This window comes from Sorex araneus, chromosome 4 (genome assembly GCF_027595985.1).
Source record: "Sorex araneus isolate mSorAra2 chromosome 4, mSorAra2.pri, whole genome shotgun sequence".
Classification (NCBI taxonomy): domain Eukaryota; kingdom Metazoa; phylum Chordata; class Mammalia; order Eulipotyphla; family Soricidae; genus Sorex; species Sorex araneus.
The window spans coordinates 112,753,293-112,770,181 of NC_073305.1; the positions used below are offsets into that span (position 1 = coordinate 112,753,293).

Genomic DNA, 16,889 nt, shown 5'->3' on the forward strand with positions numbered 1-16,889 from the left:
TCATCCCATTGTTCATTGATTTACTTGAGCAGGCACCAGTAACGTCTCCATTGTGAGACTTGTTACCGTTTTTGGCATATCGAATACACCACGGGGAGTTTGCCAGGCTCTGCCGTGCGAGCAGGATACTCTCGGTAGCTTGCTGGGCTCTCCAAGAGGGACAGAGGAATCAGGCCCGGCTTGGCCATGTGCAAGGCAAGTGCCCTACCTGCTGTGCTATCGCTCCAGTCCATCAATTGAATAAGAGACAAAAAAGAACCCTACTTAGCAGCTATATATATAGAATAGAGAAGCGGCCACTATGACAATGGTAGTTGGAAATAATCACTCTGAACAAGAACTGGTGCTCGAAGTAGGTACAGGGACAAACACGTTAACATTGCAGTACCTGTATTGCAATGTATTGCAAAATTCTAGCTGTTTTAGGACAAGGTACCAATAAATTTACCTTCTCTCCTGAGTCTTACCCTCTTTATGAACAATGAACCTTGAAACTCATCCACGAGTCAAAAATTTCTTGTTTCTTGGGGGCTGGAGTGATAGCACAGCAGGTAGGGCGTTTGTTTGCCTTGCACACGACCCACCCTGGTTCGATTCCTAGCACCCCATATGGTCCCCTGAGCACCCCCAGGGGTAATTCCTGAGTGCAGAGCCAGGAGTGACCCCTGTGCATCTCCGAGTGTGACCCAAAAGGCAAAAAAAAAAAAATCTTGTTTCTTTCCCCAAATAGGCTCATTATCAGACACATATCAGACACTCTGTTTGGGGGTCACACCCAGTGGTACTCAGGACTTATTCCTGGCTCTTGGCTCAGAAATCACTCATAGCCTCCCCTCCGGACTGCCGGCCGAGTGGCCGGCACGCCGACCCCAAGCGCCGCCGCCGTCCTGTCTTCCGGCAAAGGTCTGTGACGCTCCCTCGACCCGCCCTTCCGGACCCAGCCTGCTCCGCGGCCCTGAGCACCCCGGGCTTCCCTCCCCTCCGGACTGCCGGCCGAGTGGCCGGCACGCCGACCCCAAGCGCCGCCGCCGTCCTGTCTTCCCGCAAAGGTCTGTGGGAAAGGGGCGTGGCCTAACCACCAGGGGGCGTGGTCTAAGAAAAGTGGGCGTGGCCTCATTACCGGCGGCCGCCGCTAACGCGGCGGAAAGTACTTTTCTCAACATCCTATCCAAGACTAACATCCTAGCTATTCGCAAGCAGTAGGACAACAAAACACAAGACTTCACATAAGAACATCTCAGTAGGAGACCAGGTTCTACACCGGCAATTAAAAAGCCAACCACTATTAACTGAGCCTATCCACAATCCTTTTTCACAACAAAAGGAAACAGGGACACTCATCATCAAGAGCCCTCTTTCATATCACCACAAACAACATGAAGAAACAGCGAAAATCCCCATTGCAACCAGAGGACGATCAAAGGAATCCGGAAACCTCAATGGGCGCCTCCTACAAACTTGACCTCTCTGAGAAAGAATTCAGACTTGAAATCCTCAACATGTTCAATCAACTCAATGCAAAGATGGACAACTTCAAGGAAGACCTGGCGGAAACAATACAACAGACAGCCGACAAAATACGCGAAGAAATGAGAGCAGAAATAAAAAACCTTCAAAAAGAAATGAAGGATTCCGTACATGAAATCAAAAACTCTCTGACTGCCCTCAACAATAGGATGACTGCAGCCGAAGACAGAATCAGTATGCTTGAAGATGAGCTGCAAGAGGCCTACAGGCAACATCAAACCATGGCAAGAGACCTCAAAATAGCTCTAGCCAGAATCAGAGTCCTAGGGGATGAATTCAAGAGGAACAACATTAGAATCATTGGACTACCAGAACCACAGGGAACCAACCCCAACGAAAAAGACACAGTCAAACAAATCATTGCGGAAAACTTCCCACAGCTGGACAATGCGGGCATCCAGATTCAAGGCGCCCGGAGAGTGCCAGCTAAAAGAGATCCTAACAGAAAAACCCCAAGACATATCATAGTTACAATGATGGACATCTTCCAGAGAGACACAATACTCCAAGCAGCAAGGTCCAAGAAGGAAATCACATACAAAGGAGCACCCCTTAGGCTCACAGCAGATCTATCAGAGGAAACCCTCCAAGCTCGAAGGCAATGGTGGGATATAGTGAAAAAACTCAATGAAATCAACGCTTCACCAAGAATACTTTATCCGGCTAAACTCTCATTCAAACTAGAAGGAATCATACACTACTTTGGGGATAAACAACAGCTCAGGAACTTCATAGACTCAAAACCAAACCTAAAAGAAGCACTAAAGGGGCTATTGTAAGACAAGAACAACCTCTACAAGCACAACAAACCCTTGCACAAAGACGGCACAAAATCCCATAACAATAATCTCCCTTAATGTCAATGGTCTGAATTCACCAATTAAGAGACACAGACTGGCAAAATGGATTCAGAGACTCAACCCAACCTTCTGTTGCCTGCAAGAAACACATCTGAATAGCCAGAACAAACACAGACTCAAAGTCAAAGGATGGAAAACAATCCTGCAAGCAAACAACTCCCTCAAGAAAGCCGGAGTGGCTTTACTAGTATCGGACAACATAGACTTCAGGTTGAAAAAGATTAGAAGGGATAGTGAAGGCCACTTTTTATTAATCAAGGGATGTGTACATCAGGAAGAAATCACACTCCTGAATGTCTACGCACCCAATGAGGGACCAGCTAAATACCTACAACAGCTGCTAAGAGACCTCGAGAAGGACATCTCGAGCAACACAATAGTAGTTGGAGACTTCAACACCGCACTGTCTCCTCTGGACAGATCTAGAAGATTAAAACTCACCAATGAAATACTGGCTTTGAAGGAAGAAATAGAAGAGAGAGGGCTAATAGATCTATACAGGGCTTTATATCCCCAAAAAAAGGAATACACATTCTTTTCCAGTGCACATGGAACATTTTCCAGAATAGACCATGCGCTGGGCCACACAACATACCTCAACAGAATCAACAAGATAGACATTGTACCAGCTATCTTTTCAGACCATGATGCACTGAAGATAAAACTTAACTGTGGACAGATGCAGAAAACCAAATCAAACACCTGGAAATTAAATAGCTCGATATTGAACAATGAGTGGGTCAGGAAGGAAATCAAGGAAGAAATCAAAAGGTACCTAGAAACAAATGAGAATGAAGACACGAGCTACCAGAACCTGTGGGACGCAGCTAAAGCCGTTTTAAGGGGAAAATTTATAGCTCTGCAAGCATATCTCAGGAAGGAAGAAAGGGCCCACATAAATAACTTGACTTCACAGCTCAAGACCTTAGAAAAGGACCAACAAAAGGAGCCAAAACCAGGCAGAAGGAAAGAGATAATAAAACTTAGAGCAGAAATTAATGACATGGAAACCCAAAAGACAATCCGGAAGATCAATGAAACCAAGAGCTGGTTCTTCGAGAAAATAAACAAGATTGATAAACCACTAGCAAGACTCACAAAGAAAGAGAGAGAGAGAACCCTTATAAGCCGAATCAGAAATGAAAAGGGGGACATCACGACAGAAACCAATGAAATTCAAAAGATCATCAGAGACTACTTTGAAAATCTCTATGCCACGAAACAAGAGAATCTAGAAGAAATGGATAAATTCCTCGACTCCTATAATCTCCCAAGGCTGAACCAAGAAGACCTGGAGTACCTGAATAGTCCAATTAACATCAAGGAAATTGAAATGGTAATCAAAAGTCTCCCCAAAAACAAAAGCCCAGGTCCAGACGGATTCACTAGTGAGTTCTTCCAAACATTTAAAGAGGACCTTTTGCCAGTCCTTCTCAAGCTATTCCAGGAAATTGAAGAAACAGAAACCCTCCCTAACAGTTTCTATGAGGCTCATATCTCCCTAATACCAAAAGCAAACAAAGACACCACAAAAAAAGAAAACTACAGGCCAATATCCCTGATGAACACAGATGCAAAAATTCTCAACAAAATATTAGCAAATAGAATTCAACAACTTATCAAAAAGATCATACACCACGACCAAGTGGGATTCATCCCGGGGATGCAAGGATGGTTTAACATCCGGAAATCAATCAACATAATCCACCATATCAACAAAAGAAAAGATAAAAATCATATAATCATATCAATAGATGCAGAGAAAGCATTTGACAAGATCCAGCATCCGTTTATGATGAAAACACTAGCCAAAATAGGTATAGAAGGGACCTTCCTCAATATAGTCAAAGCCATTTATCACAAGCCTATGGCAAGCATTGTCCTCAATGGGGAAAAACTAAGAGCCTTCCCTCTGAGAACAGGGACGAGACAAGGATGCCCACTCTCTCCACTTCTGTTCAATATAGTACTGGAAGTACTTGCAATAGCGATTAGGCAAGAAAAAGATATTAAGGGCATTCAGGTAGGAAAGGAAGAAATCAAGCTCTCACTATTCGCAGATGATATGATACTATACTTAGAGAACCCTAAAACCTCTACCAAGAAACTCCTAGAAACAATAGACTCGTACAGTAAAGTTGCAGGCTATAGAATCAATACCCAAAAGTCCATGGCTTTCCTATATGCAAATAATGAGAGAGAAGAAAGTGACCTGAGAAAAGCAATCCCATTCACAATTGCGCCTCAAAAAATCAAATACCTCGGAATCAGCTTAACAAAGGAGGTAAAGGACTTGTATAATGAAAACTATAAAACACTACTTCAGGAAATAAAAGAGGACACGAGGAAATGGAAAGACATCCCCTGCTCATGGATTGGAAGAATTAATATTGTCAAAATGGCAATTCTCCCCAAAGCATTGTACAAATTCAATGCGATCCCTATAGGGATACCCTTGACATTCTTCAAAGAAATGGAGCAAGCGCTCCTGAAATTCATATGGAACAATAAGCCCCCACGAATAGCTAAAGCAATCCTTGGGAAAAAGAAAATGGGAGGAATCAACCTCCCCAACTTCCAACTCTACTACAAAGCGGTAGTCATTAAAACAGCATGGTACTGGAACAAAGGCAGAGCGGCAGACCAATGGAACAGGGTTGAATACTCTGACATACACCCCCAAATATATGATCATCTAATCTTTGATAAGGGAGCAAGAAATGTGAAGTGGAGCAAGGAAAGCATGTTTAACAAATTGTGCTGGCAAAACTGGACGGCTACATGCAAAAAAATGGGCTTAGACCTCCATCTATCACCATGTACAAAAATCAGATCAAACTGGATTAAAGACCTCAACATCAGACCAGAATCCCTAAGGTACATTGAAGATAAGGTCGGCAAAACCCTCCACGACATTGAAGCCAAAGGTATCTTCAAAGCTGACACGCCACTGGCTAAGCTAGTGAAAACAAAGATAAATAAATGGGACTATCTCAAACTAAGGAGCTTCTGCAACTCAAAAGAAACAGTGACCAAAATACAAAGACAGTCTACAGAATGGGAAAGGATATTTATGCAATACCCATCCGATAAAGGGTTGATAACAAGGATATACAATGCACTGGTTGAACTCCACAAGAAGAAAACTGCCAACCCGATCAAAAAATGGGGTGATGAAATGAACAGAAACTTTTCCAAAGAAGAAATCCGAATGGCTAAGAGGCACATGAGAAAATGTTCAACATCACTAATCATCAGGGAAATGCAGATCAAAACAACAATGAGATATCATCTCACACCACAGAGACTGGCCCACATCCCCAAAAACAAAAGCAACCGGTGTTGGCGTGGATGTGGGGAGAAAGGGACTCTCCTTCACTGCTGGTGGGAATGCCGACTGGTTCAGCCCTTTTGGAAAACAATATGGACGATTCTCAAAAAGTTAGAAATTGAGCTCCCATTTGACCCAGCAATACCACTCCTGGGAATATATCCTGGAGAGGCAAAAAGGTATAGTAGAGATGACATCTGCATTTCCATGTTCATTGCCGCTCTGTTCACAATAGCCACAATATGGAAAAAACCAGAGTGCCCGAAAACAGATGATTGGCTAAAGAAACTCTGGTATATTTACACAATGGAATACTATGTAGCTGTCAGGAAACATGAAGTCATGAAATTTGCATACAAGTGGATCAACATGGAAAGTATCATGTTGAGTGAAATGAGTCAGAAAGAAAGAGACAGGCATAGAAAGATTGCACTCATATGTGGAATATAATGTAACTGAGAAGTACAAGTTGGCAACGATGCAACTTCTGGCAGATATCTCTCTGGACTTAGTTACTAAAATACTAAATTACAGAAACCCAAAACTGAGAGGCCGCTAAATGTGGTCACTCGACCTCACACTTCTTCATCCTCAGCAATGGAAAACAAATTACCTAATGCTTCCTTTTCAGCAGGTCTGACTTTAGGGGAGAGACTCTCCAAACAATAATAGTGAGTTTTGTTGAAATATTGTATGCAATCAAAGTGAAAGTAAAGTGAAATTTATTAGTTACACAGGCGGGGGGGGCTTAGGGTGGGGGGGCTAGGGGCGTGGGGGTGTTTGGGGTGTGAGGGGGCGGGGTGGAGCTATACTGGGATTCTTGGTGGTGGAATATGAGCACTGGTTTAGGGATGGGTATTCGAGCATTGTATAACTGAGATTTAAACCTGAAAACTTTGTAACTTTGTAACTTTCCACAAAAAAAAAAAAAAATAAATAAATATAAAAAAAAAAAAAAAAAAAGAAATCACTCATAGTGGGACTCAGGGACCATCTATGGTGCGAGGGATGAAATCTGGCTTGGCTACGTATAAAGCACCCACACCCAATACACTATCTCTCCAGCCAGCCCCCTTTTGTGCCTTTCTAAGATGTGTCCTGGTATGGAAAAGCAACTCAAAGCTCATGGCCACAGGAGCATGAATTGCCTACGCAAAGAGGTTCCAATTGGATGGCGCAGAGACAGTGTCCCATGACTTGTGCCTTGCCTTTGTAATCTTACATTGTCAAAGCACATTTATTCCAAGCATTTACAACCCCGCCACCTACCTGTGTTTTCCTCACATGTCGTTTCCTGTTTACCATCATCAGAACAGAGGGATGGAGGACAGTGAGGGGCCACAACCTCTGTACTATATATATATATCACTGTCATCCCATTGTTCGTCGATTTACTCAAGCGGGCGCCAGTAATGTCTCCATTCATCCCAGCCCTGAGATTTTAGCAGCCTCTCCTTACTCGTCTTTCCTAATGATTGGAGGCTCTTTTGGGGTCAGGGGAATGAGACCTATTGTTACTGTTTTTGGCATATTGAATACGCCACGGGTAGCTTGCCAGGCTCTGCCTGTACTATATATATAGATATAGATATAGATATAGATATAGATATACATATAGATAGATAGATAGATAGATAGAACATATATATGTAATATTATATACACACATATATTTATTTTTTGGCATATTGAATATGCCACGGGTAGCTTGCCAGGCTCTGCCTGTACTATATATATATATATATAGTATATATATTACATACACACATATATATGTGTGTATATAATATTATACATATTATATACTATAATATGCACTGCCTGTACTATATCTATAATATGTATATAATATTATGTACATATAATGTTATGTACATAATATTATATACTCTACATATAGGAAAGAAATGTAGACTTACAATATAGACTACCTAATATTTGATTCTTCTCCAAAATGTAGGCTGGGACTGAAACCTTTAACTGCAGGCTGCTTTCCCCCACTCCCGCCTTTCTTTCTTCTAGATCCAGCAATAAAAGCAGACATTAACAAATGGAGGGTCAAATTAGATAATTATTCAACCCAGGAATTGGGAAAAACAATTGTCTACCTGGATGGCTCCACTGAATCCTGCCGCTTTAAAGAATGTAACATGGGCAACCTGATTTGTGATGCTATGGTGAGTGGTACCTGGAGAGAGGCGATGGAGACTGGAAGGAGGAAGGACACAGGTAGGAGGGGAAGCAAGGAGTTACAGAACCAGGGATGCGAAGGAAATTAGTGCCCAGACAAAAGGTTGGCCAGGATGTATCCAGCAACCCTTGGGAAGGCACCCATCTTGATCCACTGACTTTTAAAAAGTCTTATATTAAGGCACTCATTTTGGTGCTCTGAATTAGGAGTGAGATAACTCTTTTTTTTTTTAATAATTTATTTATTTTTAATTAGAGAATCACCGTGAGGGTACAGTTACAGATTTATACACTTTTGTGCTTATACTTCCCTCATACAAAGTTCGGGAACCCATCCCTTCACCAGTGCCCATTCTCCACCACCCGTAAACCCGGCGTCCCTCCCACCCTCCCCAATCCCATCTCCCCCCCACCCCACCCTGCCACTGTGGCAGGGCATTCCCTTCTGTTCTCTCTCTCTAATTAGCTGTTGTGGTTTGCAATAAAGGTGTTGAGTGGCCGCTGTGCTCAGTCTCTAGCCCTCATTCAGCCCGCAACTCCCTTCCCCCACATGGCCTTCAACTACAATGTAGTTGGTGATCGCTTCTCTGAGTTGCCCTTTCCCCGGAACGTGAGGCCAGCCGCGAAGCCATGGGGTCAACTTCCTGGTACTTATTTCTACGGTTCTTGGGTATTAGTCTCCCACTCTGATATTCTATATACCATAGATGAGTGCAATCTTTCTATGTCTGTCTCTCTCTTTCTGACTCATTTCACTCAGCATGAAACTTTTCATGCCCATCCACTTAACTACAAAATTCTTGACTTCCTTTTTTCTAACAGCTGCATAGTATTCCATTGTATAGATGTACCAAAGTTTCCTCAACCAGTCATCCGTTTTGGGGCATTCGGGTTTTTTCCAGATTCTGGCTATTGTAAACAGTGCTGCGATGAACATACATGTGCAGATGTTGTTTCGATTGTACTTTTTTGCCTCTCTGGGATATATTCCCAGCAGTGGTATTGCTGGGTCAAATGGGAGCTCAACCTCTAGTTTTCTGAGAGTCGTCCATACTGTTTTCCAAAAGGGCTGAACTAGCCGGCATTCCCACCAGCAGTGTAGAAGGGTCCCTTTCTCCCCACATCCTCTCCAACAGCGGTTGCTTTTGTTCTTTTGGATGTGTGCCAGTCTCTGTGGTGTGAGGTGGTATCTCATGGTTGTTTTGATCTGCATCTCTCTGATGATTAGTGATGCAGAGCACTTTTTCATGTGCCTTTTGGCCATTCGTATTTCTTCCTTGGTAAAGTTTCTGTTCATTTCTTCGCCCCATTTTTTGATGGGGTTGGATGTTTTCTTCTTGTAGAGTTCAACCAGTGCTTTATATACCATTGATATCAACCCCTTATCTGATGGGTATTGTGTAAATATCCTTTCCCATTCTGTGGATAGTCTTTGGATTCTGGTCACTGTATCTCTTGCGGTGCAGAAGCTTTTTAGTTTAATGTAGTCCCATTTGTTTATCTCTGTTTTTACTAGATTGCTTAGTTCCGTGTCACCTTTGAAGATACCTTTATCTTCAATATCGTGGAGGGTTTCGCCGACCTTGTCTTCAATGTACCTTATGGTTTGTGGTCTAATGTTGAGGTATTTAATCCATTTTGATCTGACTTTTGTGCATGGTGTCAGGTCAAGGTCTAAACCCATTTTTTTGCATGTGGTTGTCCAGTTGTGCCAGCACCATTTGTTAAAGAGGCTTTCCTTGCTCCACTTCACATCTCTTGCTCCCTTATCAAAGATTAGATGATCATAAGGAGTGAGATAACTCTTAAATACACCCATTCTTCTATCTATAGCCATAGCAGAGAAGGCGTGTCCATGTGGCCTATCTTGGCCTATGTGTTTTCACTGACTTGTCCACTTGGCTTGAGAGTCTGGGTCTGGCATGACCACTGATTCCCTTATAAGCAGACAACGAGACCATCTATTGTAGTGACGACAGTAAGGTCTTCCACTGAGCAAGGCCACTCATGGGAAGACCCGCTGTCTGTCTACCCGTGTCCTAGCACAATGGCATAACAGCCCCGGGGCGCCGTCAGAGCCTACTCGGACTCCTGCCCCCGGGGCTCAGCACCCAGACACAAGCTCCTGTGTTCCACGCTGAGACAGATTCTGGGCCCAACATCAGTGACAGAAGTATCCAGAGAGAAGCCGTGTGCAAATGATTCAAGAAAGGGCTGGAAGGGAACACCTCAGCTGTTAGTACTGCTCATGTCTTTGTGAATAAAAAGGTACAGAAAAGTGTAAGAAAAGTTTTGCTTTGGCACTGTTTTGTTTTCTGTCCGAGAACTTTTTTTGTAACCACACATGTATTTTTTTAATTAATTAATTTATTTATTTTTCTTTTTGGGTCACACCTGGCGATACACAGGGGTTACTCCTGGCTCATGCACTCAGGAATTATGCCTGGCGGTGCTCAGGGGACCATTTGGGATGCTGGGAATCGAGCCTGGGTCGGCCGCATGCAAGGCAAACGCCCTACCCGCTATGCTATCACTCCAGCCCCACACATGTATTTTTCAAACATTCAAAAGAAACTGATTTTCCTTTTTTTCGGTAATATGTCTGTGCCTCCAAACCTGCTGATTTGGGAGTTGTCTGAGGGCCTAATTGTAGAGGTCAGGGAATTTTCCTGAGGTCGAGTTGAAAGACTTTTAGGGATCACCTTGGGAGCAAGCGAGACTGAGCAGGAGAGGCTGAGAAGGAGCAGCCGTCTGCAGGGAGGCCTCCCGCTGGCCCCCCACAGCCTGTTCAGGCAAGGCCTCCTGCCTTGGAGCGCCAGGTCTGAGGAGAGGGGCCTTAGGGCTACTGGCTTTTTTTTTTTTTTTTTGCCTTTTTTGGGTGACACCCAGTGATGCTCAAGGGTTACTCCTGGCTCTGTGCTCAGGAATTAAGAAATTACTCTTGGCAGTGCTTCAGGGACCATATGGAATGCTGGGGATAGAACTAGGGTGGGCTGCGTGCAAGGCAAAAGCTGTCCCCACTGTATTATCATCCCAGGCTTCTAAGAGTCTGGTATAAGAGTAGTCACAATATTCTATATTTGCTCCTTAGAGCATGGATGTGGTTCTGATCACAGCTGACACTTGAATGGTGCTAGCATTGGAACACTGACACCCACCCCAGTCAACAATTCCCTTCCCAGTGCCAGAGAGACCACTCAAGGGTCAGGATGCAGGACTGGCATGTGCAAGGATCAGAATTTATTCCCCAGTACCACACAATCTCCCCTGGCCGCTGCCAATGCCTGAGATCATGGTGACCCAGAGCACTGGACTGTCTTGTCCCGGTGCCTCTGAGCATTACTGTGGGGAATGGGAAGCAAAATTTTATTTTATTTTTTTGCTTTTTGGGTCACACCTGGCAATGCACAGGGGTTACTCCTGGCTTTGCACTCAGGAATTACCCCTGGCCATGCTCAGGGGACCATATAGGATGCTGGGATTTGAACCCGGGTCGGCCGCGTGCAAGGCAAATGCCCTACCTGCTGTGCTATCTCTCCAGCCACTGGGAAGCAAAATTTAAAAAAAAAAAAAAAAAAAAAAAAGATAGAGAGGGAGAAAAGATGTTTATATAATGTGGTACCTTGCAAATTCAAGTACTAAAACGTGCTATTGCCTGGAAGTCTGTGAACATTAACACATATTCCATACCTTGTATGTATTATATCCTATGTTCTTACAATAGAGTAAGCTGGAGAAAGAATAATGTTCTCAGGAAACTCCTAAGTGTATTACCATAAAGGTCTCCGCTCTTTTGTCTTCAGGTAGAGGAGGTGGGAGAGGTTGGAAAGATCCAGATATAAATTGTCACCAGTTGTTGCTCTGGGGTCAGCTGCAGCCCTGAGACATCTCGGGATCCCTACAGCATGTCTTTCCTCCTGATAACTACCCTTGTTCCTAGAATCACTGATAGAAGTCTGTGCTACTGTTGCAGATTAACAACAACCTTAGACACCCGGATGAAGTCTCCTGGAACCACGTATCCATGTGCATTTTAAATGGCGGTGCCATTCGGTCCCCCATTGATGAGCGGAACAATGGTATGTCTGCTCCTGAGGCCTGAGCACTGCGAGTTCTTTCCCGGAAGTGCTCACACCTGGCCTCGGCTCACCCCTGTGCCAGCCACACATCATGGCAGTCCTTACACGTAGCAGCTGCTCAAGTCAGTGCCCAGCCCCGAGACTCATTCCCATGTGTGTGCTCCCTGGGCACTAGCACCCAGAGGCTGCAGCTCAGGCTAGTGCCACCCCAGCTTGAGCCAGGCTTGTAAGTCACAGGGCTGAACTCTGAGGGGGGCTGGTGTGGGCAGGACATGGACCTCCCTCTTGGCCTCTGGAGAGAGAGACCAAGTGCTCTTGCAGTGCTCTTCCAGGGACGCCGGATTATATCATACAGTAAATAAATCCAACTAGACAGATGTTGAGGATACTGGGATGCGTCTGTGGTTCCCCCAGATCTATGTCAAAACCAAGGAGTCCCTGTGGGCCCCAACTCGCCTCAGACAACAGCAATAGGCCCTGAGGACACGTGGGCTCTGTGGAGAAGCCCTGGGTGCTCAGCCCCAAGCCAGGCAGTCAAGGGACTTGGAAGCCACAACTTCCTGCCAGGCTGCATCGTGCCCAGTGGGGAGGGCAGAGCCGGAGACCTTCTGAATAATTCCTCCCCTCACCAAGAGTCAGGAACTGCACCAAAATGGCCCTTCCTTCCTGTCCTGGGAGCCTCCATCCTCAGATAGGCTGGGGAGAGCTGGCCCTCAAACTGTTTTCCTTCTTGCCCCATCTCTGACCACCTCAGGCACAATCACTTGGGAGAACCTGGCTGCGGTGTTGCCCTTTGGAGGCACCTTTGACCTGATACAACTAAAAGGCTCCACCCTGAAGAAGGCCTTTGAACACAGTGTGTACCGCTATGGCCAGTCCAGCGGAGAGTTCCTGCAGGTGGGCGGTAAGTCACCCACCAAAGTCAGGGGAAGCTGCCTCCTGCCTGGGACCACTCCCCCTCCCCAGGGCCCCACCTGTGTTCTCCCTGCCTCTCCCAGCACCACCATATAGACTCTCAGTGGTCATGCACAGCCATCCCATGGGGACTTGGTCAGGGTCTACACCCCAAGGACCTGAATGAGCAGTATTTGCCTGACCTTCATCAGGAACTGGCCCTCTAAACTAAACTGATCAATTACCTGGACATCTAGTTCCTATGTAAATTGTTTTAAGCATTCCATATTCTTTTTTTTTTTTTTTTTACAAACTCTGTATTCATTTATAGCTGGTAGATTTTTTTTTACATGACAAAAACTTAATTTTATTACCCTAAAAACATCCTTAAAATCCCTCAAACCATGCAGGGGAAAGCAGTGTCCACACTGTCCCAGGGAGAGGTAAATTGCTGTGGGGATCCGATGCACATCTCAGTCTGGTCCCCTATGACCTGGGGCAGGTCTTGGGCCTCACTGACCACGGGCATTCTGAGCACCACTGGGAGACTCCAAAATAAATTTGATTAATTATTTTTAAAACGATATAGGTTCGCAGGACTTGAAACAGTAGGCTCCATGGTGGTACCAGCTCACATGTCTGGTACCTGGGAGACACTCAGTTCAACCCCCAGCAAAAAAAACGAGGTGGGGGAAGAGGAAAAGATATATGGTTTCCCCAAGCAATGTCAGCCCATCCCTATAGGGGCTAATGCCCACTTTACTTTCAGTGCTCTCAGCCTCCTCAAAGGACCCCAGGAGAGCCTGGCCAAGAGAGGTGACTGCACTTGTTACTGCTACTTTCTTGCTAAGATCTCACGGGAGCAACACCCAAGTGAAAACCACATAGTGCCCCAATTCCAGACATAGCCCCAAATTTCCTTCTTAGGAGGAATTAGATCTTTCCCACTGAATCTGGTGAAAACATATTCATTTCTTCTCTAGGAATCCATGTGGTGTATGATCTCTCCCGAAATCCTGGAGACAGGGTGGTCAGTTTAGATGTTCTTTGTACGCAATGTCGCGTGCCCAGATACGAGCCTCTCCGGGAGGATGGCGTCTATAAAGTGGTTCTCCCAAGCTTTCTTGCCAATGGTGGAGATGGATTCCAGATGCTAAGAGATGACGTACTCAAACATGACTCCGGTAAGCACATGAGTCTCTTCCTCTTCCTGTCCCAAAGGCACACAAGGATCAACATGTCTGGTCAAAAGGGAAGGTGCGTGCATTTAGCACCAGTCATAAAACTGTCCCGTATTAACTCCCTCCCATTCTATTTGTTGGGAAATTGTAGACAGCAAAAGTGACTATTTAAAAAAAAAGTGACTGTAAGTCCTGTCCCTGCCCAGCACACACCTATCCTGCCACACCCAAGGAGAAAGTATTCAGAATCAAAAGGACCTTGCAGTCTTTTAAGTACGCATACCTGTTCAGCTCTTTAAATAGTGGAATGTTATGCACCCGCAGAAAAAGTCACACTTCATGAACGTCACATTGGATGGACATAGAAAACCATATTAAATTAGTTCAACTTTTAGAAGTTTTTAGACTAGGTCAAATAGAGCAACATGAGTTATGTCCTCCTTTCTTCAGCAGAGTGAGCTGGTAGAGCAAATGATGGGCAGAACCATACTTGACCATGGTCAATATTTTGGCAGCAGAAAGGATAATTATCAGCTTCACACTAAAAACCCATTGAGGGGCTGGAGCAATAGCAGAGCAGGTAGGGCGTTTTCCTTGCACGCGGCCGACCCAGGTTCAAATCTCAGCATCCCGTATGGTCCCCTGAGCACCGCCAGGAGTGATTCCTGAGTGCAGAGCCAGGAGTAACCCCTGTACATCGCCAGGTGTGACCCAAAAAGCAAGGAAAAAAAACAAACAACCCATTGAGAACCCACAAAGCTCAATCACAGAATATACTATTTGCCTTCCTCTTCCCTGGAGCCCAGCAAGCTTACAGGACATGCAGCACTTCTCTGCATCCTCAGCAAGAAGCCCGGACAGGATCCTCCTTGGCCTGACCATGGGTATCCTGCTCTTTCAGCTCCGTGTTTCAAGGAGGAGAGATGGCAGGTCTAGCATGTCCTGGTAGCATAGGCACAACATGCTTCTTCTGTCCGTTACATGATAGTGGTTGGAAGGGCAGGTTTAAAAGGCCATTCTCTAACAGAGTGGGAGACTAACACCCAAGAATTGTAGAAACAACTACCAGGAGGTTGTCTCCATGGCTAGGAGGCTGGCCTCACATTCTGGGGAAAGGGCAACTCAGAGAAGGGATCACCAACTATAATGTAGTCGAAGGTTATGTGGGAGAAGGGAGTTGCGGGCTGAATGAGGGCTAGAGACTGAGCACAGTGGCCACTCAACACCTTTATTGCAAACCACAATAGCTAATTAGAGGGAGAGAACAGAAGGGAATGCCCTGCCACAGTGACAGGGTGCGGTGGGGGGGAGATGGGATTGGGGAGGATGGGAGGGATGCTGAGTTTACTGGTGGTGGAATATGGGCACTGGTGAAGGGATGGGTTCCCGAACTTTGTATGGGGGAAGCATAAGCACAGATGTGTATAAATCCGTAACTGTACCCTCATGGTGATTCATTAATTAAAAATAAATAAATTTATTAAAAAAAAAGGCCATTCTCTGGGACTTAAGGTGCAGCTTGTGTGGATAGAGCACATGCCTTGCATGCATGAGATCCTGAGATCGAGCCCAGGGACCACACGAACCCTGCCCTCTGCCTGTAACACTGGGAATAGCCCTCCAGCAATAAAAAAGGATGTTCTCATGAAGCCCATGGGAGACAAACTGATTAATGACTATGTAGCACTCAAGCCCAGACTATTGGAATACAGAAGACTGTGGATGCCTCAGCCCAGGGTCTTAATCCTGGCTAGAAATTAGACACATTCAGAGAGTGTTTTCAATTGTTAGTGCCTTGACCCCAACATCTAAGAAATTCTAGTTAAATTGGGTGAGTCTTCCAGTGATTATAATGATTACTCTCAGTATCTTGTGAGAACCACTGCAGACAGAATGAAGAGTTCTTACATTATTATATGTGTGTGTACACATACACTCACACACACACACACACACACACACACACACACACACACACACACTCTAAGGGGTTTGGTGTAGTCTTAAACAATTAGGAGTTCTTTACTACCTCCTTCTTTTTTGGAATTGAGTATCTTTATTGTCTATCAATTATACTGTAATGGGAAGTTGACTCCATGGCTTGGAGGCTGGTCTCTCATTCTGGGCAACTCAGAGAAGGGAACACCAAGTAAAAGGTGGTCGGAGGTCATTCGGGGGAAGGGTGATGCTTGCCTAATGTAGACTAGAGACTGAACACAATGGCCACTCAACACCTTTATTGCAAACCACAACACCTAATCAGAGAGAGAGAACAAAAGGGAATACCCTGCCATAGTGGCAGTGTGGGGTGGGGGGAGACGGGACTGGGGAGGGTGGGAGGGATCCTGGGTTTACTGGTGGTAGAGAATGGGCACTGGTGAAGGGATGGGTTCTCGAACTTTGTATGGAGGAAACATGAGCACAAAAATGTATAAATCTGTAACTGTACCCTCACGGTGATTCACTAATTAAAAGTAAATAAATTATTAAAAATAAATAAATTATACTGTAATGATAGTTCTTAACCACACAGCAAAAACTTTTATGTCTCAACTAATTGCTCTTGATCTAGTTTCCTAATATGCTTGTCTAGAGTGACTCAAAGTTATGATGATTTCATTTTTGGATCATCCCAAAGCAGAAAACTCTGTTTTCCCCACATATCCAGTATTGGGCATAAATGAGCACATTTTTCACATGGAGCAAGAAAAATCAATTCAGTTTTCTGTGCTTACGGTCACCATTGTTTCTTCTTTGCTATTATTTCAGCTAAAATAGGGATTTTTTCCCCATATAATTACAGAGAATCTTGGAGAACTGCATTGCA

The 16,889-nt window shown here is 44.8% G+C and overlaps 1 protein-coding gene across 1 annotated transcript in view; it reads left to right on the forward strand.

The window, feature by feature from the left end:
- Nucleotides 1-16,889, forward strand: part of NT5E (5'-nucleotidase ecto) — a 69,460-nt gene that overhangs the window by 50,232 nt on the left and 2,339 nt on the right. The window contains exons 5-8 of the mRNA XM_004605637.2: nucleotides 7,741-7,895; nucleotides 11,882-11,987; nucleotides 12,742-12,891; nucleotides 13,865-14,065. Coding sequence (XP_004605694.1) covers nucleotides 7,741-7,895; nucleotides 11,882-11,987; nucleotides 12,742-12,891; nucleotides 13,865-14,065 — 612 coding nt within the window. The remainder of the gene's footprint in view (nucleotides 1-7,740; nucleotides 7,896-11,881; nucleotides 11,988-12,741; nucleotides 12,892-13,864; nucleotides 14,066-16,889) is intronic.